This window comes from Sesamum indicum, linkage group LG7 (assembly GCF_026168435.1).
Source record: "Sesamum indicum cultivar Baizhima isolate 11 linkage group LG7, ASM2616843v1, whole genome shotgun sequence".
Classification (NCBI taxonomy): Eukaryota; Viridiplantae; Streptophyta; class Magnoliopsida; order Lamiales; family Pedaliaceae; genus Sesamum; species Sesamum indicum.
Genome location: NC_142663.1, coordinates 5,074,553 through 5,097,977, shown reverse-complemented (window position 1 = coordinate 5,097,977; position 23,425 = coordinate 5,074,553). Strand labels below are relative to the sequence as shown.

Here is a 23,425-nt window from a genome sequence, read left to right as displayed (position 1 = left end):
CAATTTAATGTAAGTTTTTCAATCATTAAAAGAAATATAGTAACATCAAACCTGAATATCATAGCAACTCCAATTATGTCATCGAGAAATTACATATACTATTACAAAGATTGTATACATACAAAGTGACTATTTTGACACAATTTCACTAACATTTTGTGATTTCAAAAATACTATTCAGTTGATAAGATAACAAATTGGTTCGACTGTCTAAATTTTACATTAACTTAATTGTTCAATTAATATATTATATTTTTATGTTATATTATAAAATATAAAAAAATTATTATTATATATACATAGAAACAACGATTTTGAACTAAAACAGATATAAAACACCTTAGGACGGCATTGAAAAATCGAAATTGTGGTTTTCTCTCACGCTGCCCTGGCCCACAGCGGCTTGTGTCTTTATAAAAACACCTTTGTTCTCCCCTAGTGTTCCACCATTTCTAGCACTGACTAGTCCACGACAGCTTTAGCCTTTCCAATCCTTAAACCTCATTGTGTGTGTGTGTGTGTGTGTCTGTAAGGGAGATGGCTCAGACAACTCCAAACCACACGCAGACTGTTTCCGGCTGGGCAGCTCACGACCCATCTGGCAAGATTACTCCTTACACCTTCAAACGCAGGTACCACACTCCTCTTTTGTTTCTGATACTTGTCTTTTCGTTTGTCTCACAAATCCATTCAGTTTTCTATTTTAAATTATTTGGATCAATTTAGGAAAAAATCGAAAACATAGTTTTATGTACATTTTCGGTAAAAAATCGGCACATATGAGGTTGTAAGAAATTAAATTATACTATGATTGTAATTTGATTGTTCTTTTTTTTAATCTTTTTCGGGTGGATGACATATGTTGAATATTTAAAATGAGCAGAGAAAATGGGAAGAACGACGTGACCATCAAAATTCTCTACTGCGGGATCTGTCACACTGATCTCCACCATGTGAAGAACGATTGGGGCATAACTATGTACCCTGTTGTCCCCGGGTAATATAGTTACTACCATTTCATTCATTTGTAAATATTAAGGTAAATTATATTGAGACTCTTGATGTACAAATACCTTGTGTATTATTTGTAGAATTATAGATACATAGAAAATTATAATTTAATTGAGTTTGGTCGAACTTGAACTAATTAAATGGTAAGTATAATACACTTGTCATGATTGACGTACTGTACAGAAAAAATGATTAATCACATTGCTAGTGTGTCGCACTTGCTAGATAATTGATTTGGGATCGGCCAAATTTGGTCTGAGTAAGAAATTTCACTCTTTGAGGTTATAGCTGAATTACAAGTACACCATATGTTCAGTGCAAAGTGTTTCGTACTAAATACCCTCTCAGGGGATGTATCTGAAATTTAAAAAAAAAAAATAAAGTATTTGTATAATTGAGTCTAGTTTTAGGAGATGCTAATGTAATTTATCTTAAATTTAATTATAATTCAATTAATGGAGGCACTAATTAAACATAAAAAATTTCCTTAATTTAATATTTCGTTAATTGTAATTTTTGAATTTTTTCTTAATTAGGCACGAAATTGTTGGAATAATTACCAAGGTAGGCAGCAAGGTAACCAACTTCAAAGTGGGCGACCGGGCCGGCGTAGGATGCTTGGCGGCTACGTGTTTGGACTGTGAGTACTGCAGAGACAGCCAAGAGAACTACTGCGATCAGGTTCAATTCGTGTACAATGGCGTTTTCTGGGACGGCAGCATTACCTATGGAGGCTACTCTGAATTTCTCGTCGCAGATCATAGGTAAATTACAAACCACTATTACAACATCAAGAAAAGAATCTACCCCGTTAATTACATTATAGTTTAGGTAAATTATAACGATTTTTTTAAAAATCTGATATAATTATATAAGTACACCTGAAAATAAAAAATAATTATTTAACCCCTGAACGATGAGATGAAAATGCTATGCTGAAGGTACGTTGTGCGTGTACCGGAGAGCCTGCCGATGGATGCAGCAGCACCGCTTCTATGTGCGGGAATTACTGTGTTTTCTCCGTTGAAAGATAACAACTTGTTGGATTCGTCGCCGGGGAAAAGGATAGGCGTAGTTGGTCTAGGTGGTTTAGGCCACATTGCAGTGAAATTCGGCAAGGCATTTGGTCACCATGTTACTGTGATCAGCACCTCCCCGTCCAAAGAGAAGGAAGCCAAGAACCGATTGGGTGCGGACGATTTCATTTTGAGCACTGATGCTGATCAAATGCAGGTTAGTGAAATTTGCCCCCACGGCGTATTTCATTTCACATGTACACGCACGTTTTAGAAATACAGACCCGTTGTGTGCTTACGTCCCGACATTAATTCTAAATTTTTTGGAGATAATTTTGGATTTGATCTACCATTTTATTTCTTTTTTGACCAATTAGAACTAGGGTAAATTACATCAGCTCTCCCTGAGGTCAATTTTAATTATAAAAATATATATATATTTTTATATTTGCAACATTACAAATACACCCTCTGAAGGAGATGTATTTGTAAATTTTGCCTTCAATAAGAAGTGTACTTGTGATTTTTAAAATGACAAGAAATGTTTGTGTAGTTAGACCTAATTTAATTATTTTGCTTTATGCGTATGATAATTTTTAGATATTAAATGTCACTTAAATATATTAATAATTCTAAATTTAAAATTAAATATGAAGAAACTAATAATAAAAAATAAACATACACCCATATATATAAAACTCAGTTTTTCAACTTTTTAGTTATGATGTCTGAATCTTATCATTCGAACAAAATCTTTCTGACTCTTTTTATAAAGAAAAAAAAAAAGAAGAAAATAATCTCTTGAAACTGATTGGTTCCTAACTTCTTTCTATGGTGGCAACAGGCAAAGAAGAGGACATTGGATTTTATCTTAGACACAGTGGCAGCCCACCACTCTCTTGGACCTACTCTAGAACTATTGAAGGTGAATGGCACTCTAGTAGTTGTGGGTGCACCAGATAAGCCCGTGGACCTCCCATCTTTCCCACTCATCTTTGGTAAGCCTCCCCTATCACTGATCCATAAATTTATTTTGAGAAAACAACTTATGATGAAAATGAACAGGGAAGAGAGTGGTGAAGGGGAGCATGATAGGAAGCATAAAGGAGACGCAGGAGATGATGGATCTGTGTGGGAAGCACAACATAAGTTGTGACATTGAGGTTGTAAGCACCAGTGAAATCAACGAAGCCCTCCATCGGCTAGCCAAGAACGACGTTAAGTACCGCTTCGTCATCGACATTGCCGGCAAATCATCCAACCTTTAGAATTCTTGGACATAATTTCTGGCAAAGTTGTAACTCAGATCGAGTATGGTCAAATTTGAATCAATTTTATGACAAGTATAATACACTTATCGTGTGATTGATGTACAATTCAAGAAAAATAATCAATCACATAACAAGTATATTATGCTTACTGTATAATTGATTTGATTTGACCAAGTCTAATTTGGATAAGAATTTTTTAAGTTTGGCACACATGAATTGTTGTATCATCTTGTACGTCCATTTGCAACCATGCATGAATCACAGTTTCATCAAATCTCCCATATATAGGAAACCTATAAGAAATTTCGCATCATCAGCTTTTTTCTTTAAACCTAAATCTAAGTCGGTGCGGACCTTCTATCACACGTTCATGTGACATATTCGTGTAATATTAATGAGTAATTCACACGTATGTTCTTTTTTCAATTAAAAAAAGTTAATATAATTAGATTATAATTTAAAGTGGGGCAGTATTCAATACACGTGTGGATGTGACTTCCGTGTCATATAAACATATGATAGAAAAATATCCATTTGTCATACCTACGAACAGGAAACCTTACTCGGACTTAATACATAGTACAGACGGATGAATAACGTAAAGAATTAATATTTTTATAAAAACAAAAAAATCCAAGATCACATTATGATTTACAATAAAGTCAACACACAAGATTTTCAGGAGAAGGCCATCCAACTATTTAAGTGGCGTATTATTATTTTTTGCTTATTTTGGGCACTGTCACGTAATTTTCTCTTCCTCATAATTGTTGTGTACAAGTTTGGAATATTGAATGAGACCATAATTAATCTGTGGGTGGAATACAGAGCAGCCTCATTACATCTGCCTTTTATTTCCACCTAATTCCGCCGCACTATTTATTTCCACCTCATCACACTAAAAATTGGAAAACAAACATAAATATACTTTCCAACCAAAATAGAAAATGATCAACACAAGCCAAAATAACTAATGCAGCTTAAAAATTATGATAAATTAATATTATTTTTTTTTAAATATTTTGACTACATATGATTAATAATCAATATTTGTCCTAGTTTTCAACTGTATCTAATATTTTAGTTTTGTTTGCAGAAATAACATTAATTGTGATTGTGCATAATTAGTCTTCGCCACGAATTTTTTAAAATTTCTTGTAATGCAAGTTAAATACAAATCCCAAATATATTAATTTATGAAAAGTTCTTATCTAAATCTGGTTTGGCCGAATCGAACCAACTAATCATATAATTAGTCACTTTTTTTAAATTACATACCAATCATAAAATAAATGAATTATACTTATTATGTAATTGATTTAGATTTAATCGAAGTCGGTTCGGATTAGAATTTTCCATTAATTTATATACAAACAAAAGGAAGAAAAGAAAAAGAAACACAGCTACACAAAATTAACAAGGCACGCGGCAGATATACAAGAATTAAACAAAAACAGAAAAACGTGAGAAATTACGAAAACAAACGTAGAGTCTAAGAAAGAAGAGCCACTCCCAGCCTTTAAATTTTTGCAATGAAATCAGCAGAGAGAAACAAACCTAAAAACATGGTTGAAAGAAACTGATGGCGGATAAGATCAGAGAATTTAGCTAAGGTTTCTTCAATTGCTTAATTAATGCTCTCACAGAAATTAAAACCCTTATCTCCATGTATTAATTACCTCTCTAATTTCATGCACAAAAGTTTTAACATTTTTTGCTCTCAGGTTTACACGTACGTACAGACAGATGAGTAGTAATTTTAACGTGTAAGGAACGTACTGATCTGTGTGTGATGATGATGATGAAATGAGAGAATTAAAAGCCAATTATATAAGTATATTGGTTGATGAGGCGGTGTGTATGTAGATACATTAATAGCAGCTACCTAATTAACTTTAATTTTGTGTCTCTTCTTCCTTCTGCTTAAGTCATTGTACATGTGAAATTAACCTAATGGAAATCAATATATAGGGGTGTTGTTTGGGGAATACTAGGTTTTTCTTTGCCAGATTCTTGGCTTACCATGATTGGATCGATGTCCCGGATGAGAAAAGATTTGTTGTCCAAGCTCGGCTTGTGTTTAAATGAAGGTTTGTTTCGGACGAGCTAGTTATTTAGTTTTTGTCTGTGTATATATGTTGATTGGAATAGAAGATGCAACATGATTTGGAATGGAACGTTGAATCTGATATGTTGGTTTGGTTTTGGTTCATCATGTGATCATTATTTGGTTTGTTCTAGGTTTAATGTTTGGCATGTGATGATGATGTTGAGTTCCTGATTATTGTTATGAATTGATCATGGTTTCAGGTGGGCATGGAAAAGAAGAGATTGTGGATAGCTCAAGGGGTAAACCAAACGTGAATGATGAGTATAGAGAAGCCTTCAGGACAAAGTCTTACATAGACATATGCAACAAAGTTCAAGGCCAACTGGAAACAAGAACAAGTCTTGATGTTCAATTAGGACAATCTTCATCATCATCATCCTCGTCTTCCTCTCCTTTGGTGCATCCTGTCCGTCTCTCGGACAACTTGCTTGAGCCGCGCCAAGAAACCCTAACAGCCATCTTTGAAACCACGAAGACTCTCCATGATCACTTTCTTGAAAACTACTTTGAGATCAGCCTAGAAGCAGGCAGAATCTGCGAGTTCCTCCTCCAGAACGTGCACCAAGTACGCACCAATCATCGTGCGATAAAGTACTTGCTGAAGTTGATTAAACGAGTACCCGACTGTGAGAACTGGACAAACAATCAGCACCACACGGTGTACAGAAATCTTGCTTCGTTTGCCTCCAGCAGGAACCCCTTTTCATCGATGACTCCAGAGAAATTCCACGAGTTGCACGATTGCCATGTGGATTTGCTGCATCAATTGACATCAAAATGCAGGAAAACAAAGAGGAGAACAAAGTTCATTAGGTACATGAAAAGGGCATTGGCAACTTTTGTATTCTTGGGTTGTGGTGGATTAGCCATTGCTGTGTTAGTCCTAGCAATCCACAGCATCGTTGGCCTGTTGGCTGCACCGTGTCTAATTTTAGGCATGTTCGTGATCAAGAAACTGAGGAAACAAGCCGATCATGATCAGTCAAGCAGAACCTGGCTGGACGGGGTGGGAGCACAGCTCGATCTTGCAGCAAGAGGGGTGTATATTCTAGTGAACGATTTTGACACGATAAGCCGGCTCGTGCAGAGGCTGCACGACGAGATGGAGCACAGGAAGTTCGTAGCGGATATCTGCGTGAGGAAAGGGAAGAATGAGATGTTGAAGGAAGTGGTGAAGGAATTCGAGATGCATGAGGGTTGGTTCATGGAACAGTTGGAGGAGCTGGAGAAGCAGATATACTTGTGTTTTCTCGACATAAATCGATCGAGAAGGCTGGTTGTGGAACAAATGGTTAAGTGTTGATTAAGTCCACATTATTTTTAATGGTAATTAAATCAAATTTAAGTATAGAAACATGCAAGTTTTTGTAGGGAATTTAATTAATTCACCTTGTAAATATAAAATTCCTGAATTTTGATCAATGTATATTAAGACAGAGATTTCGATCAGGGCGTGTATTCTTCAGTTTTCATTACATGTACTTTTGATATCTATGGAAAGAAATTGTAGTGAAAAGTTATTGTGATCAAGCCTAACTAATTGATTTTTTTAACTAAGGGATTAAAATTAATTTTTCTTGTAATGAAAATGATTTTTAAATTTTTAATAAGTAGCATCCTTTAACTAAATTAAATAAAAAAGTTAATCAAATTATTTATCGACTAAATCACAATTAACTCTCCTGAAGTTTAGTTAATTACGAATACCACCTTATTCTTTGAAAATTATTAATATCCCAAATGTTTTATGAAATTATATAATTTTTGAATGGGAGCTTGTAATTGTCAACTTTTGACATTATTGTACTCTTTTTAATAAAAAAATAATAAAAAGTGATAAAAAAATTATAAGATGATAAAAATTCCACTTAGTTCGTAAAAGATATAAAAAATAAATAAAAATAAGTAAATTAAAGTTCATAGCTCACAAAGACATTTAATTTGATCAATTTACCATAAAAAAAATGAATGGAAGTCTAACGGAGAGAGTAGAGACTAATGGATTGAACTAATTGTTGGACGACCGATAAAATCAGGGTGACTTGATAATTTTTCAAATAATGAGGAAATATTTGTAATAATGTTAAACTTTAAAGGTGCCCTTTGTAATTTATCCTTATTTATAATAATAATGATTAAAGGAATAACAATTGACTGGTGAACAACTTTGGGTAGAGTGGAAATATAAAATGATCTTTTTATGATTAAGGAAAACGAAATATTGCATGGTGCATATACACGTATATATATGACAGGAAATTTCTCCAAACTGATCTATTTCTCTTTTATTAAATCATCAGACAAAGTAAAAATCATCACATGATTTTCAAAAATTCTACTAAAATGCAAAACTATGGCAACAGAGCCCTCAAGGCTCAAGACTTACTGCTAATCGGATAATGTATGTGTTCTTGTGAAGAGCAGCAAGCATCCGTCGGGCACCAGCTGAAACGAGTCAGAGCTCCGCTCTCAACTTTTTATACTCTTCTAAGCTCAGCAACGAAGCCTTTGCCTTTAGCCAGTCCGCGGGTTTTGGCATCATAATCGCAATGTATCCCTCCCGCTCTGGCTACAACGATAGATGATACAAGTTCAGTCAAGATTTTGAAAGAATAGGTCGAATTTGCATAAGGTGGTCAATATAACTAAATTTCAGACAGTAGGAGTACAAAATTCTCTTTGAACTTGTGTCGGACTTATGGCCTAGATCAAATGAATCCCACCATCAAACTTCAATAATAGGACAAACATGGAACCACTAAGCAACGGTCTGAAATCTGCTAAAGAACATTGAAGATGAAGTCATTCGCTTACCATAGTGTTAAGCAATTCTGGCTGCTTTATTAGCCTATCATTGACTTCCAATAGAGAGCCCTTCACACAGCACCTGAAAGAGCCGATTAACACCTCATAAGTTTTGAAGAAATAATGACACATGTATGAAAAGACGGAAAACAAGAAGTTCTTGACCTCACTATGTAGGAAGAATCACTGGTGCACACTTTACACAATGCTGTGTTGGACTCAAAAAGTTGCGCATTCTGCATAAGAAAATATTAGGAGACAGACTCGTTTAGCTGAATTACCAACTCCAATTGTAAGCTTTCACATTTTTACTAACAGTATAGCAAAATACTTTCTGTAACTCGTCAAATACTGCAAACTAACAATTTTGAAATGGTAAAAAGGTATGATCCGTACCCTCTGGAACTAGCTTCAGAGCATGAATCAAGAAACTAATAACAAATGATGAAGGCAGATACCAAAATTTGTAAAAAGATGTACATCAGGACTCTCAAACCAATGTACAGTCTTTGTTCCTCTCTCGTTACTTCAGCATGTTTACTAGTACGGGTACAATATAATAGAAGAGCGCTGAAACAAGTACAGCATATTTGCTTTTGACTTTTTAGCGTCCATTGTAATTAGAGAATGTAGAATTTCCAAATAAAGCTAATAAGAACATCAGTATAATCAGATGAACTAAGCCATTGCATTGAACTTGACAGCAACAGGAAAGAGTTCCAGTATCTTATACGGTGGGTTAAATGCATAAGAACAATAAAAAAAAACTGTTAACATAGTCCTAAATTCGACTAAAAACATAAAAAGGTCACAAGAGCTCAAACTGGAACTTCCATTCAACCAATTCTCAAACTCTTCAACTTATACATTTGAGATGAACTCCTTTACCAATAACTATTCACATTTCAAAATCTTGCAATATCATCAATTCTAATAACACAAATGATAATCACTGAAAGATGTTGTATGGAGACCACGCTTAGGCTGCCCAAAATGATAAAACTACCCTGGCATCATCAGAATGACCAAATACCTCAGGATCCACACATGTTTTCCCTGGGTTGATCTGTCCCACCATACCTGACCCCAATGCGACCAAACACAATACTGCACTCGATCTTCATGACCGTTCCATTAGGCCTTGATCAACAATCCATGAAGAATTACACAACTTGTCATTTCTACAAATACAAAGCCCCCCAGATGTATATATTCTCCCACCGCGTTAACTTAAGTATCGGAAGGCTATAACAAAGGTCTACCTAGTGTTGTTTACAACCTAAGACCAGAGCAAGGACTTAAGCAGTACTCCAAATTATTCTACTGTACATAAAATATTTGCAAAAGTAAATCACCAAAAATTTAAAAAAAAAAAAAGAAAGAAAGAAAAATTGACCTTTTTTCGCTTTCCAGTCACTTTAATTCCGCTGCGATCAGACTTGCCAACATTGAAATCAACTGCAGTTATTCCCCCTTTGTCCTTAAATGCCACATGAGTCGGAGCCAACCCAATCACACACAACCTACCAATCACAAAATCACAAAACATACTACAAAAGAAAAGAACATTCATAATCCAAACTACCCTTGTTTAAACAGAGTTCTTAACACACCCATTGGCATGGCGATGAACATACTGATCATGACCAGGCTTCATAAAATCTGAAAATAAAACAAAATCCAAAAATCATATAAACCCCACAAATACATTTGAACTCTTGATATCATCAAGAAACAAGTTTTCCATGTATTGCGGCAAGAAGAACCATATATGAGAAACTTTTAAACTTTACCAAGAGCAAAAGAAGTTGAAAAATTGGCTTCCACAGCAGAGGGAGGAATGTCGGGCAATTCCTCCACATTTGGCAACAAAAGCCTTCTCAATTCTTCTTCCTCGTGTTCTGGTTCTTCATCTTTCAGCTGTTTATGTTCAATCTTGAAATCTTGGGCTGAAGCACAAGATTGACGAAGTGGGTCGCAGTTTTCATGCAGGATTTCAGGGTTTTGTTGGGTGTTGATGTTGGGGTTTAGCTCTTTCATTGGTTGTTCAATCGCTCTTCTCTCTCAGGCTTTGTAGTTTGCACTTTGCAGTTCTCCTGCGGAATTTTTCTTCGGTTTGTACCAAAATCGTACCGTAGGTTTGAGATTTCCCTTACATAAGAACAGTGCACATAAGGGCATTGGATTGGACTCATGTTTTTGTTGCAAATTAATGAATTCAGGTCCATATGGCCCATTTTTGACAAAATATAGAATAGGTCTAATGGCCCATTGGTGATTTAAGACGGTACTTCGTTAATTTTATTTAAAAAAAATTATATATAAAATTTTAGCTCTTATTTTAAAAATAAATTTATCAAATTATCCCATATCAAGAATATTATTTGGTCCAAATTGGAGTTTTAGACGAGAATTAAAAGTTAAAAGTATTGTGTACTTTATATCACTTTCCTAAAAATAGTAGTCGAAAACTATTATTTTAATTGAGATTATAATTTTAAAATAAATTTATTTTAAAGATAAAAATTTGACTTTGGAAAGTCATCGAAGAATAGAAAAATTATTTTTTTTGTCTCATAACTAATAAGGTTCTATATATTTTTAGTACCACTATCAATGAAATTTCTGAAAATAGTCCTATAATTTTAAAAAATTCTCACTTAGTCCTCCTACCATATTTTCATTACAAAATTGAGGGGAAAAAAATTATGTGCAAATCACGTGACCATTACCTTTATTATAAAAAGATAACAATCACATAACTTGTATGTAATTTTTTTTTTGTTAATTTCCAAATTAAAGGTAGTGGGAGGACTAAAAGTGCAATTTGCCCTGAGAATGCATGAGGGTTTCCATTTGGGGTATTGATAATCATATATTATAATATGAAACCACAAACTTGCATTAATTACAATGGGCAGCATGTTTTCAAGAACAATAATCACAATTAAAATTAAAATTACAAATACAATATTATTTGCACTACATAATATGTAAGCTTTAATACCTCTTTTAATTCCTAGACAAACCTCTTTCCACTCTTTTGTTCCTCAAATCCCATAGGAAGAGAAGAAAAACACAGAATAAAGCAACCGATTGGGTTGGCCATGCATATGCATATGCATACACAAACATCAACTAAGAAAAAAATTAATTAACAGCCCCACAATTTCGCCTAATCTCAGTTCCACCCCCACTAATACTGCTCATTTTGATCATAGACTTTACAAACGCCTCATAGAACTCCTCCTGCGAGGCTGCAAATTTGGACACCAATGCCTTAGTTCTGGAAGTGGTGAGCAAAGCCTGGTCGGAGGAGAAAATGCTCTTCCCCTGAAGAAGTGCCTTGTAGTATGCATTGTCGAAGACAGTTGGGGAAGAGTCTAAGTTGGCTCCCGCGTTTTTGACCTTGTTGTGCATGGGGCAGAGCTGCCTCAGCCTGGCTGCCAAGGATGGGTTCATCGACGGGTCGACATCGGTTGCGTTGTTGAAGTTGTGGATTCTGTTCTGGAAGGATGAGCAATGGGAGAAGCCTAGTGTGTGTCCTCCTGCATTCGTATGTGTGTGTTTCGGATGTTTAGATGGGCAGTTTTTGCCTAATTATAAGGTGTTTGTGTGTTTTCTTCAAGTGTTTTTGTGTGCGAGATTGATATATATGCTTGATAAATCCTTTAGGAAAATTGCATCGACACCACCTGACTCAAAATATATTATGAAAAAGGATTAATTGCACTTGGATTCCTTATAGAAGTGCAAAATTATACTTCATTTAAAAAAGTTTCAAAATACACTTGCAACCTCTTCAAAAATTCTTTGTATGTTGACGTCAATAAAAAAAATGCATAAAATTTTAATTTTGCCCCTTATTTGACATTCATATATATATTTTTGTACTTATAAGAGGATAAATATAATATGTATATGAAAAGAGATTAATGTTATTACATTTTTTTTACTTTATAAGTACAAAATTATTGCATAGAAATATTAAAGGGGTAAAACATCGGCATTTTTTTGCATCCAAACCATAAGAAAAAGAGGTCAGAAATAAATAGTGAATTTTTGGAAGGGGTGTAAGTGTAATTTTAAATTTTTTTGAGAGAAAAGTGTAATTTTGTATTTACAGATGGAATTTAAGTTTAATTAACTCTGTAAAATTCTCTCAAATTTCAAAAAATTATACTTAAATATCAAGAATGTGAGTGTAATTATCCAAAATAGCTTGTGTTGAATCAAGATTGGCTTATAATTAGTTACCTGAGAGTGCCACTAAATCCTCTATAGAAAGGCCTCTTTGGGAGAAGCTTTGCTGCAATTGAGATATGTTGAAGGTAGGAAATGGCAATTGCAACGTATCATTAGCCCTTGAAATTCTTCCATCTTTCCTCCCTTTAGGCACATCCCACCTCGGACCTCCAGACTAACATATGCATCAAGTCTTACCCCAATTACTCATAATAAAATTACATACATGCATGTCCACTTATTACAACATAAAAGAAATCAAACTCTCCAATGTTAATGACTCTACTTACAAGCACAACTGCATCCCTAGCAGCAAGAGCCAGAATGTCAGCACAAGAGACTACACCAGGGCACATTTTCTCCACTTCCTTCTTAGCATTGTCGATAACGTAAAACGCGTGCAGTGAAATATTGGGAGGCCCGTCTTTTTCTGCTTTGTTGCTGCCCTTGGAATTCAGCAGCACAGAAGCATCACAGCCCTTGAAGAAAACCAAAATAATAACATCCATACATTACAAGACATAACGAAACCATAAAACCAATCGATGAATCAAAGTCCGAAACTGTTGTAATATTGAAATTAAAGAATGTGCATGCATTGTTGGTTGATCATTACTCTGATGAAGCAGTCATGGAAGTGCATCCTAAGTAGAGCTGCTGGCACAGTTCTGTCGTTCATCATGCCCTTCTTAACGACGTTCGTGATGGTCGATTCGGCCTTGGGGCATGTTTGTTGATAGTAGTTTACACTTAGTGCTTTTGAAGAATGCAAAATAGAAGAAAAGATAGTAAGAGTAAGTAGAGAAAGTAGTGTTGCTGCCATAGTAATATTATGTGTTCAACACCTTGTAAATTTTCTGTGGCTTGACTTGTTGAGTCATGAGGTGTATTGTATATGGTATTTGTAGGGGGGTGGGGGTGGGGGTGGAGAGGACATTTTTGGTAAGTTTGTTGAGCTAGAACCACTTTGAGTTCGTTAAGAGTTGTTTGGGAATGGATAGTGTGGAATATGTGGATTAGGTAGCAAATGTATAGCATAAGAAGCTGAGGGGGGAAGAAAGGGGACTAAAAAGATAATTATGAGAAGTCAAGGGACCCTATTCTGAGAGAAAAAGGAAAAGTATGTAGTTGGTGGATTGGGTTGAACTAATAAAGTCAAGTGCCTCTATATTATTATCCTAGTGTTTCAGTTCACTCAAGTTTTAAGATCTTGTTTGGTTGGGTGAAAAAAAATGTATAAAAAGGTTTTATATTTGAATAAAATAGAAAGAAAGTATAATTGGATATATATAAAATTTTATTGAAATTCAATTTTGTGTTCATTCAGAATGTAGAAATTTTATTTTACTTACTATATGGATGATATTTTTGTTATTAGGTTTTCAAGTTTAATTTTTATTTTTTTTAATATGACATGATGAGAAAGTTAGATGGTAACATTACAAAATAAATCGTTTTTTCTTTTGCAATTTACTGTTTTTTTGGATACCCACACCATCATTCAAACCTATTGATATCGAATAGTATCAAGTATTTTTTGTATTTAAATTAAAAAACAAAAATAAATATATTTTAATTAAGTAAAAAAAATCAAACGACATCATAATTTTTTTTTTATTTTTCTCTCATAAATTATATTGGAAACTTACTTTTGACAAAATCAGAAACACCAGACACAAGATCAAAAACAATTTGTAATTAGAAATCCAAATGCAAAAATCTTAAACAATCACACACCATCCTCTCTCTCTCTCTCTCTCTCGTAATAATAATTACAAAAGTTTGCAATTACAACTGAAAAATAGAAATTGTGAAGCGACATTACATCCCGCTTCTTATTATGCTTTTTGTATCTTTCCATGGATGTGTACATTTGAAACCAAAGAAACTAATCGCTAAATACAGTCTGAACCAATTCTTACAGCCCCCGAGTCCATGGACTCACTCCCGACACATTTCACAATTATAATTTTTCTTTTTGGCGGGCTGCTTTCAGAAAAATAAAAAAGCATGCCGCGGCCCAGAACTGGGATGCCAGCCCATTTAGAGCTCAGAATTGGATTGGGCTAGAGTACGTCTGTCCGAAAGCCCAGTTGGAGGGGACAACGTTTGAGAAAGTTTTGGTAATGCCGTCGGTGGTGGTGACCATGAACGACAAGGATTGGCCGTTGAGGTAAGAGTAGGATTGCCAGTTAGCACCCCAGTTCCTAGACATGCTCATCCACCCTGTTTTTGAGCCCTTGATTCTGACTGATCGAATGGATCCAGCGTTGCCCACGTTGCTGATCAACACCAGCTCGAAGTAGTCTCTACCGTTCATGGTGAATCTCACTCCACCATGCTTCTTGCAAGGTACCCTGCATTACAAATTTAGATTGATCATCCACATTTTGATTTTTTTTTTTTATTTTCGCTAAATGCGTATGTGTTCACATAGTGTATCTGGATTGAATCGATCATATCGCAAGTAGATTAACTTAGGTTTGATCAGTTTGAGTTCATCGTAGACGACTGATTCCAGTATGAACCCGTAATGCCCGGATGATTTAAATGGACAAATAATCCTTTTCGGTACTGATTAGGTAACACGATAGTAAAGAGTACAGAAGGGAGTAAAAAGGGAAAGGACCTTTGGTAGAGAACGGGCACTATGCCGCCTCTATAGATGCCAATCTTTTCCCAAGCGGGCTGAGCCATGTCGAAGTGCTGGCGGGGAGGGTTGCACCACCCACCATTGTTGCTAGGAAGATCATAATTTGGTGGGCAGAAGTTTGTGGCAGTGACGGTCACTGACACGCCTCTCTTGCACCACTGCGGATTAGCTTTGAAGTCGCATATGATCTTGTAGCATTGCCCGCACGACGCCCCGTTATTGAACAGTGCCGTGCTCAATGCTGCAGTTCTAGTCCCGTAGCCAGATGAATACAAGTTGCCGTACCCACAAGCACCCCCTGCATGTCACAATAATTTAAACTTCAACTCTTGATCGTTTTTAATTGGGGTTTAATACACTTTCCCCTTATAATATTATAAATGAGTAAATTATCCTTTTTGCGAATAAAAATTACGTACCCATGGTTCCGGAAGCATCGCTGCCTCCATAGAAGGTGGCGAACGCCCGACTCCAGCCGGAAGCTGTGAAGGCATCGGTATTGGTGACGAAGTAGTAGATTCCGACCATAAGTGCCAATAAGGAAAAGCCGTTTATCGCCATATTTGAGATGTTTGATAAAGGAGAAAATTGCGGGAAGAGATGAGTGTGGATGAACTAAAAGAAGATGTGGGAGGAGTTTATATAGGTGGGAGAATTTAAGGTAAAGAAGCAGGTGGAGAGTGGTGAGATGTGAGAGAGCAGCAAGAAGCTGAAAATCTGAACAATTATAATATTTTGGGGTATGAAGAATGCAGAATTATTCCCACGTTCTCTCACTACCCCCACATGGATCTCCCAATAGACCAGGCGTGAATGGATCAATCAAATTAGCACACCAAAATTTTTCATTTCTCACATTCTTTCTTTCTCTCTCTCTCTCTATTTTTTTTTTTCAAATGATAAAAGAGTTAGATAGATTAAATTTTCATTACAATTATCTAAAATTAATAGCATATTTTCTTTTGCAAAATATATCAGGGTATTACCCGACTTGATCGTTACAACTCCATTAGCTCATTTTGGTTGAGCTTATAAGCTTTTCAAAATATAATAAATTACTTAATAAATTATTTTTCTAATAGAGCTTATAAAATCCTAAATATAAGATGTTTGGAGTAAAAAGAGCAATCAAATAAGGGAGGAAAAAGACCATTTTTCACAAATTTAATAACGAGTTATCCTCTCGTACGCCAAAGTAAATGGCTAAGAAATCATGCAATGACAATTGGTCACATTTTTAAATGTTTACATGTATGTGAAGAAAGACATGAAAAGAGTTTTGGATATGGGATTGAGAGGTGTGGATGCATGTGGCTGGGTTTGACCATAAGTGGTACGGCACCATTATTTCTCATGTGTGATGCACATGCCTTTGACATTCATTCATGAGCTGCTGTTCTTTTCTTTGCCTAACAAGTAACAACCCCTTCTAGTTGCAATAAATGCGATATATGTTGTTCTATAGATCAACCCCCAACACGCTCTTCATATAAGTTTTATTTTTAGAAATCATTTTATTGTTGTTATTTTAGTATCAAATTGATTGAAAGACATCAATCAACACTCACGGAAGGCGGCCTTGTCTTTAACGTAAGTTTAATTTTATAGAGAATCCACATGGATCATAATTCTAGGAGTATTTTTTGAGACACCCCTCCAAAATTGAGAAATACCTTTACAGGATTCAGTATATTTTTATGCCGTTCGAGTCAATCCAACCATCCAGCCCCAACAACCCGAAACATGGCCCTTGAAAGCAGGACACATGCCATAATTTAGACAAGCTCCATGTAGGTTTTACCATTGATCCAAACTTCTACCTAGTATCTGGCATATATTATTTTAAGATCGATCAATAATCACTCATATTTTATATCCGACATCAAGATCGCTTTATTGATTTTATGACCGTTAGCTGCTCCTAATGTGTGTTCTAGTTTCGAATCAACCCTGCTTCCCAATTTGAGGATTAATGAGAAACGAGAGCGACCCTTTGACCTCGACCGGATACATATAGGTACACTTACGTACACATACGATTGCTTGATTGACCAACTTTAAGGGTAAATTTGAACCGAGAATTTCTTATTGATTTCCAAGTTGACAATCAGTTCTTGAGGCGTGTAGACAAAGAGGAAATAGGACCAACCGACGCGTACGGTGCATGTACTCCCAGTTTGATGATCTTAGCCATGTGATGATGCCAGAAATCAAGCGAAGGCCATGAGCTAAGTCTTCATCATTATTATCACATGTAATCAAGAATTCTTCACTGGGGAAAACTAAGAACAAGTGGGCTATAAGTCAATCATGATAAGGTAGCGACCATCACCTGATCTGTCAGAGTAATAACACCAATGATTGGAATATCATCAAGATTCAGTTAAGTGAAAAGATCATCAGCTTATAAAAGGGAATTGTAGCTGATCGTAGCTTCGCAGACCTATTTTGTGAAAATTCTACAGTGATAAATCGTACAATAGTTGCTGTTCAAAGAATAATCGTAGAGAGTTTTTGACATCTAACCGTATGGTTGACACTTAAAACGTGATTACCCGGGAGTTGGAATGATCGAGCTCAAGTAAATTAGCGGAAAAGAGTCAAAAAACGTAAACACACGTATGTGAAGTAGATCTATTTAGCATAAAATTTTGAATTCAAATCTTATTGTGTGCAACATGGCCAGCACAGTCACGAACTACAAGTGTTAATTAATCTCTGGCCCAATTGGGGGGGGGGGGGGGGGCACGGGGAGGGCCGTGTCGAACCTATGTCACACCATGCCGGCATCCAACACACGTTGAGATTATTTGTTTTATTGGATATGAATCATAGATAAAGAGAGGAGGCGATTAAGATTAACCTTGCGCTCCTGCTTCCTCAGTTGTCTCTGTTCTCGAGTTTTACACGATCAAATGATACTTGAAATTTTCCCCTTTTCGTATCCCTCAAACCATATTTATTCTTTACATAAGTGGAAGTATCTATTTCGCCTGCCGAAACAAGAAAATCTAACCCGACCGACGATCAATGAAACTTTTAACTAAATAAAGCTTCACATAGCTTCAGTTATAAAGAAAAATAAAACAAAACAAGGCATAGAGTTGTAGTCGATAACAAAGCCAGAGCTAGCATAAGGCAGACATCTTCCAAGTGATAAGAGTAACAACACTTTTCCCCTCAAAATATCCAGACTAAGATGGTTCAACGATTCAACCAATACCTCAGTATTGCGTCTAATCGTATCAAAATCAGAATAGTGTCATTTAGTCTCAAATTATAAATATCTTTGCCGATACTAAGATAGGATAGGTTAACTTTTGCAAAATGAAACTAGAAATCAGATGAAATCATTGAAGGATGGGAAGGGTGTAAAGGAAGTCATCTGCAGAGTATCAAATATCAACCAACAGAGCTTATCCAGACATACAAATAAAAGAATGTGCTGCTCAACAATCAGATTACACTTGATTAAAGCAACTAAACAACTATGGAAGCCGAAACGCTAAAGGTGACAAAGAAAACAAAAAGGCTCACCACGCATGCGCGGCCCATGTTAGTCTACAATGATTACAGATGACGTCCTAAAGTTAATACTAGCAACAGCTGCAGAAAAAAAACATAGAAATTGGGAAGATATCCATCAACCTCATAGGACAACATACTGTCCTCATAAAATAACCCCCAACGTTTGAACACCTAAGCAACTCAAGCAGCAGCTTGGATCAGCCCATTAGATCTGAATCCACGACCCCTCCCACGAATCCCCCTCCCACGGCCACGACCTGCAATTGAAGAATCCACCACGTTAGATAAATTAAGCATACCTATATCAACAGAGTAGCGACGTTCATATGGATATATAGCAGCAAAATGCAACAAGTGTATAAAGGACTGATGATCTTTGCAAGATAATGAATATAAATAAATTAATGTCTCCAACACCTTGTTGGAACCCATCTGAAATCAAAGGATTATCAAGTACAGATCTTTGATTATCAAGTACAGAGATGCACACAGGGGGCAGGCCTTCTAACTCTTGAACATTAATAGCATCAGATACCTTGTTTATTGTATTTAAGAGAGTTGCCAATCAATGCCTACATGCTAATTACTATACCCAAACAAAATACATGATATGATAAGGTCAGGCATGACAGAACTATATCTGAGTTGTATTTTCTGACTTTAAGCTCACAAAGCAAACAAGTACTGCGCAATCCTTACAACAAGCTGCAAATTTCACACTATCTAAGGAAACAATCACCACAATAAGGGAAACAGTACCTCGTGGTGCTTCTTGATTATAGCCTCCAGCATCATACTGAGCATCCACCTGAGGACCATTGTACCCTCCCCTCCCACGGCCACGGAAACTGCGACCTCTACCTCGTGCCCTACCTCTGGCATACCCACGATTCCTATCATAGCCTCCATCCTCAAACTCTGAAGATGCAAAACCATTCCCTACCGAAAGACAATAGTTCAAACTCCGTGAATACACTAAGTACTGCGAGACAAATAATTGAAGAGAAATGAAATTCCAAAAGGCGGGAGTTAAGATAGCCTGTATCTAATGAAATGATGAATCAAATTCATACCAGATGGAGCTCTAGGCCTCCCCCTTCCTCTACCAAATCGACCTCTTCCTCGGGCAGGAGGTGATCCCTCTACAAAATAAACATGTCAAAATATGACTTGCAGAATCACAAAAAGGTACTGGAATCAGAAAACACGACACTACCTCCCTCAAAGTCAAGGTCTGTGGGCACCTTGACCTGGTCAGCTGGTATGGGAGGTTGGTACCTACAGCACATATGTCAATAACCCCACATTAAAATAAATCATTAGGAGTAGAAAAGAATTATTTACAGTTTACGAACAGTTTTCAAATGTGGTTCATGATAAGAAGAGGGAAAAGGTCTTTTTCCTTTACAACAAACACCATGAAAAGTCATGCCAGAATTTATATTATTGCTTGAAGATTTGTAACTTTCACCTGATCTACACTACACTGCAAATAGATCCGAACATGAAAGCTTAGCAAACAGAAGAAACCTAAAATAACTTACCCAACATTTGTCTTATCTAACTCCTTTTTTGAGAGAGTAATCGTGACCATTGAAACTTTCCTTGTGGTTTCCAGACTGTGAAAACAAACGAAGAAAGATGTCACAAAAGGCAGTCATATCACTTGATCCTGCTGCAGCCAAAACTTGTTTAACTCAGAAGTTTAAACTGTTTCTTTTCCCTAATACGTTTGTCCTTACGTTTGAAGTCCTTCCTCCAGGGGTTCCCATGTGTCCGTTATGTCGGTGGATTGAATTGCAGTAATTTGGTGAAGTCCAACAATCCTCCTCTGAATTACAGAAAAGCATGATGTCTTGAGATCTCCTGAAATCAACAATTAATCGAAAAGAAAAAAACAGACTCCAGATCAAAATAAAAAACCTTGATTAACTCCACGATTGTTACAGTCTTGTTGATGGCTCTGCCCATTGCCTTAAATACTATATCATCGGATCCCTTTTCCTACAACAAGTTGCATGGAAAATTGTTGAAGTCAAATGCTCTGACCAAGCACTTGAATAATCAAGCATAGATAAAACTTGAAAAACATTAGGTAGGACTTGCACAATCTCCACAGATTGAAAACAAGTATTGCAGCTCTGGTAAATGAATTCACTCACGTGACTCACCAAGTACAGACTCCAATAATGATTTCTTAAAACTACACAAAGCATCACATAAGTGTCTGCTACATCATCCATGCCATAACCATGAGATAAACACTAGAAATGTAGAAAGTATCAAAAATTCAAAATTTCAAAGACATCACAACAAGAACTTGCCGAGCCATAGAATGGCAAAGCTGACTCTATAATCTACTGAAACTAGGGAAACCTTGAAATTATGTCTAATTACACAAACCTTATTTCAAGGATATGTCTATAAAGCTCATTGAAGCAGCCACAAGAACCCGAGCAAACATCTCATATTTCAACATCTAAATATGAACAATAGCAAGGTCTTAGAGCCACCGCTCCGCAGTTGTCATACAAGCACTGACCAAATTAAAAATACGCACAACACATCAAACTGACAAATTCAGCTCCGCACAAACTATATTTGCAAACACATGCACACAGATACAAAATCAGCAAATGTGTAAATATACCTGAAGCAGACTCATGGCGTAAGTTATATAACTCCGCATCCTGCCTTGGCTTGTAATCCGGATCTCGTTCTCATCTATCGGTGTTTCCACCTTTGGCTTCTCCACCTTCTGGTACCGATCCATGCTCTACAAAACCCCAAAAACAAAACAAAAGAAAATCATCCAACAAGGAACCTAAAAACAACAAGATAAACATCTAACACATAAATACAAAGATACCACAAAAATTTAAAATAAAAAAAAAAAAATCTAGGGTTTTACTGATGGTAAGAACGGCATAGATCTACAAATAATGAATTGTTCCAAAGAAATTAGCTTAATTAAATAAAAAAATTCACTAAACCTTGGTGCTGTGTGTGTGGTAAGAAAGGATAGGATAGTACGCTCCAGCCCTCTTCTCCGGCTTCGTTTGTTCGTTAGAGCCCTGACCGCTTTGCTGCGTGCTCCTCAGCTATTTATTGTGCCGGTCCAGGGTGTGTGCCCTAGTTACTATCCACCGGTCCAACCGGCTATCAGTTGATATTTTCCTTTTTCTAAAAAATAAATAAATATTTGGAGTTGGGATAAGACTGCGCCCAATATTTGGATACCGAACTGATCGAACAACTAGTTTGGGTTGGCCACACGTTTCGACAAAATGGGTTTTAGATATTACCAAATCTTAACGTGCTACAACATCTTTGTTTGGTTCTTAGGAAGATCTCAGATTCCACTTGTGACTTGTGTTGCCCTAATAATTTGGAAATTCATCCCACGGTAATTCCTATTTTTACCCCATCCGGAAGTCGTAAATAGGAGTAATCAACTGTCAAAATTGGATAATTTTAAAAGAACATCCGCTTCTGTCCAACCTCAACCAATGTGTAATAACCAATCATCTGTGATTTGTTTAATCAGGCCAAACCAATCATGAATTAGTTTGATGTCATAATTTCAAATTATATCAGACTTTATGTAAGTTTATTGTAATTATTTATTCATATTTATTATTATTGATGCATTTTTTCAATTACGTTCATTTACTGAAATATTTATGTAATTATGTAAGTATCGTTTCTATTTATTTATTTATTTTTTGAATAAAATGTCTGTTTACTACAGTAAAACCTCTATAAATTAATAACTTTGGGACCATGAAATTTTATTAATTTAGAGAGATATTAATTTATCGATAAATTAATATTTTATTAATTAAAAGAGAGACTTTTTAAATTCAGCAAATTTAGTACATATGTACTAAAAATAATTGAATTCATATATGTTTCATTGATTATATTCATGCATCAATCAATTCTTTGTAACTAATTAGATATATTTATGTATAATATCAATTCATTGTATACAATTAACTATTATATTTATAGACGCATATATCAATTCATTGATATTACTTAAATATACTATATAAATCGTTGCACTTAAATAATTATTATAGCCAATTAAATATATTCATACATGATGAATGAAACATATACTATATAAATCTCAATATGAAAATAAAATAATTCATAACAACCCACCATGTCTTATCATCTAAAAGGCATCGTAAAATCATTCATGAATGATCAAATGCATAAATCATTACAAACTTCATATTTTAGCAAATTACCATAATATTTATAATTGTAATATTTATGAATTATTAATTTAGAGTTTTAATGGGACCTAGTATTTATAAAGGAATTTTCTGAAAAATTATTATCTTATTATCTTATCGAATTTGATGATTTTTTACAAAGGCCCAAGTCGGGACCGGAAGATTTTATTATTTTAGAGAGTTTATTAATTTATAGAGTATTAATTTATAAAGGTTTTACTGTATCTAGTTAAGTCCATGATTACTGTAATATTATGAGTTCTATTTTGCTCTACTTCAATTATGATGATTGGTTAAGTATAAATCACTATTAATAATTATTATATTTTCATAGCTATTTTTGTATAATGTAATGATATATAACATAATCGCTCATCAAAGCAAAACACATTGCAACTAAATGAATATTTACTTTCGTTTGGTTTAAAAAATAAATAAATTAATATTATACTAAAATAATTTTAGATATAAAAATGTAAAAATCTTAATTAGTAAAATATATTCATCAAACAGAAATAAAATATTTTTTTATTAACAAA

General features: G+C 35.3%; 6 protein-coding genes across 7 annotated transcripts; 2 read left to right on the top strand and 4 right to left on the bottom strand.

Annotated features, from left to right (window-relative positions):
* Positions 1-437: 437 nt before the first annotated feature.
* Positions 438-3,508, top strand: LOC105165982 (putative cinnamyl alcohol dehydrogenase 6). Its single transcript, XM_011085146.3, has 6 exons — positions 438-632; positions 884-997; positions 1,548-1,775; positions 1,953-2,244; positions 2,872-3,025; positions 3,093-3,508. The coding sequence occupies exons 1-6, from the start codon at positions 538-540 to the stop codon at positions 3,293-3,295; spliced, it is 1,086 nt and encodes a 361-aa protein (XP_011083448.2). The 5' UTR covers positions 438-537; the 3' UTR covers positions 3,296-3,508.
* Positions 3,509-4,948: 1,440 nt separating this feature from the next.
* LOC105165981 (UPF0496 protein At1g20180) lies at positions 4,949-6,914 on the top strand. Its single transcript, XM_011085144.3, has 2 exons — positions 4,949-5,388; positions 5,609-6,914. Exons 1-2 carry the CDS (start codon positions 5,322-5,324, stop codon positions 6,709-6,711), a joined length of 1,170 nt encoding a protein of 389 aa, XP_011083446.1. The 5' UTR covers positions 4,949-5,321; the 3' UTR covers positions 6,712-6,914.
* A 753-nt stretch (positions 6,915-7,667) lies between these two features.
* On the bottom strand, positions 7,668-10,361 carry LOC105165980 (Single hybrid motif superfamily protein). Of its 2 annotated transcripts, none has more exons than XM_011085143.3 (6): positions 10,007-10,361; positions 9,827-9,875; positions 9,610-9,736; positions 8,379-8,449; positions 8,223-8,295; positions 7,668-7,973 (listed from the first exon to the last, which is right to left on the bottom strand). In XM_011085143.3, the coding sequence occupies exons 1-6, from the start codon at positions 10,251-10,253 to the stop codon at positions 7,947-7,949; spliced, it is 594 nt and encodes a 197-aa protein (XP_011083445.1). In that variant the 5' UTR covers positions 10,254-10,361; the 3' UTR covers positions 7,668-7,946. The 2 variants fall into 2 exon arrangements, with proteins under 2 accessions (XP_011083445.1, XP_011083444.1); XM_011085142.3 differs by having other exon boundaries at positions 7,668-7,977; positions 10,007-10,360.
* A 707-nt stretch (positions 10,362-11,068) lies between these two features.
* On the bottom strand, positions 11,069-13,325 carry LOC105166002 (peroxidase 64). Its single transcript, XM_011085175.3, has 4 exons — positions 13,075-13,325; positions 12,749-12,937; positions 12,471-12,633; positions 11,069-11,761 (listed from the first exon to the last, which is right to left on the bottom strand). Exons 1-4 carry the CDS (start codon positions 13,279-13,281, stop codon positions 11,364-11,366), a joined length of 957 nt encoding a protein of 318 aa, XP_011083477.1. The 5' UTR covers positions 13,282-13,325; the 3' UTR covers positions 11,069-11,363.
* An 809-nt stretch (positions 13,326-14,134) lies between these two features.
* On the bottom strand, positions 14,135-15,779 carry LOC105165978 (expansin-A11). The gene is made up of 3 exons (XM_011085141.3): positions 15,531-15,779; positions 15,088-15,409; positions 14,135-14,815 (listed from the first exon to the last, which is right to left on the bottom strand). Exons 1-3 carry the CDS (start codon positions 15,670-15,672, stop codon positions 14,509-14,511), a joined length of 771 nt encoding a protein of 256 aa, XP_011083443.1. The 5' UTR covers positions 15,673-15,779; the 3' UTR covers positions 14,135-14,508.
* Positions 15,780-18,483: 2,704 nt separating this feature from the next.
* LOC105165977 (uncharacterized) lies at positions 18,484-21,793 on the bottom strand. Its single transcript, XM_011085140.2, has 9 exons — positions 21,633-21,793; positions 21,290-21,415; positions 20,563-20,643; positions 20,382-20,470; positions 20,184-20,258; positions 19,856-19,917; positions 19,713-19,781; positions 19,399-19,578; positions 18,484-18,896 (listed from the first exon to the last, which is right to left on the bottom strand). Exons 2-9 carry the CDS (start codon positions 21,410-21,412, stop codon positions 18,820-18,822), a joined length of 756 nt encoding a protein of 251 aa, XP_011083442.1. The 5' UTR covers positions 21,413-21,415; positions 21,633-21,793; the 3' UTR covers positions 18,484-18,819.
* Between the last annotated feature and the right edge of the window lie 1,632 nt (positions 21,794-23,425).

Excerpts from the sequence above, each read along its gene's own strand:
- LOC105165978 (XM_011085141.3), bottom strand. The coding sequence starts at position 15,672 with ATGGCGATAAACGGCTTTTCCTTATTGGCACTTATGGTCGGAATCTAC. Across the intron at positions 15,410-15,530 it reads CGATGCTTCCGGAACCATGG|GGGGTGCTTGTGGGTACGGC; the intron begins GTACGTAATTTT and ends TGTGACATGCAG. Across the intron at positions 14,816-15,087 it reads GTGCCCGTTCTCTACCAAAG|GGTACCTTGCAAGAAGCATG; the intron begins GTCCTTTCCCTT and ends TTTGTAATGCAG.
- LOC105166002 (XM_011085175.3), bottom strand. The coding sequence starts at position 13,281 with ATGGCAGCAACACTACTTTCTCTACTTACTCTTACTATCTTTTCTTCT. Across the intron at positions 12,634-12,748 it reads CTAGGGATGCAGTTGTGCTT|TCTGGAGGTCCGAGGTGGGA; the intron begins GTAAGTAGAGTC and ends TGCATATGTTAG. Across the intron at positions 11,762-12,470 it reads GGATTTAGTGGCACTCTCAG|GAGGACACACACTAGGCTTC; the intron begins GTAACTAATTAT and ends ATACGAATGCAG.
- LOC105165980 (XM_011085142.3), bottom strand. The coding sequence starts at position 10,253 with ATGAAAGAGCTAAACCCCAACATCAACACCCAACAAAACCCTGAAATC. Across the intron at positions 9,876-10,006 it reads TTCAACTTCTTTTGCTCTTG|ATTTTATGAAGCCTGGTCAT; the intron begins GTAAAGTTTAAA and ends TTTTATTTTCAG. Across the intron at positions 8,450-9,609 it reads TGACTGGAAAGCGAAAAAAG|AATGCGCAACTTTTTGAGTC; the intron begins GTCAATTTTTCT and ends TTTCTTATGCAG.
- LOC105165977 (XM_011085140.2), bottom strand. The coding sequence starts at position 21,412 with ATGGATCGGTACCAGAAGGTGGAGAAGCCAAAGGTGGAAACACCGATA. Across the intron at positions 20,259-20,381 it reads CTGGAGGAAGGACTTCAAAC|TCTGGAAACCACAAGGAAAG; the intron begins GTAAGGACAAAC and ends TTGTTTTCACAG. Across the intron at positions 19,918-20,183 it reads TTAGATAAGACAAATGTTGG|GTACCAACCTCCCATACCAG; the intron begins GTAAGTTATTTT and ends TATGTGCTGTAG.
- LOC105165981 (XM_011085144.3), top strand. The coding sequence starts at position 5,322 with ATGATTGGATCGATGTCCCGGATGAGAAAAGATTTGTTGTCCAAGCTC. Across the intron at positions 5,389-5,608 it reads CGGCTTGTGTTTAAATGAAG|GTGGGCATGGAAAAGAAGAG; the intron begins GTTTGTTTCGGA and ends TCATGGTTTCAG.
- LOC105165982 (XM_011085146.3), top strand. The coding sequence starts at position 538 with ATGGCTCAGACAACTCCAAACCACACGCAGACTGTTTCCGGCTGGGCA. Across the intron at positions 998-1,547 it reads ATGTACCCTGTTGTCCCCGG|GCACGAAATTGTTGGAATAA; the intron begins GTAATATAGTTA and ends TTTCTTAATTAG. Across the intron at positions 2,245-2,871 it reads CTGATGCTGATCAAATGCAG|GCAAAGAAGAGGACATTGGA; the intron begins GTTAGTGAAATT and ends TGGTGGCAACAG.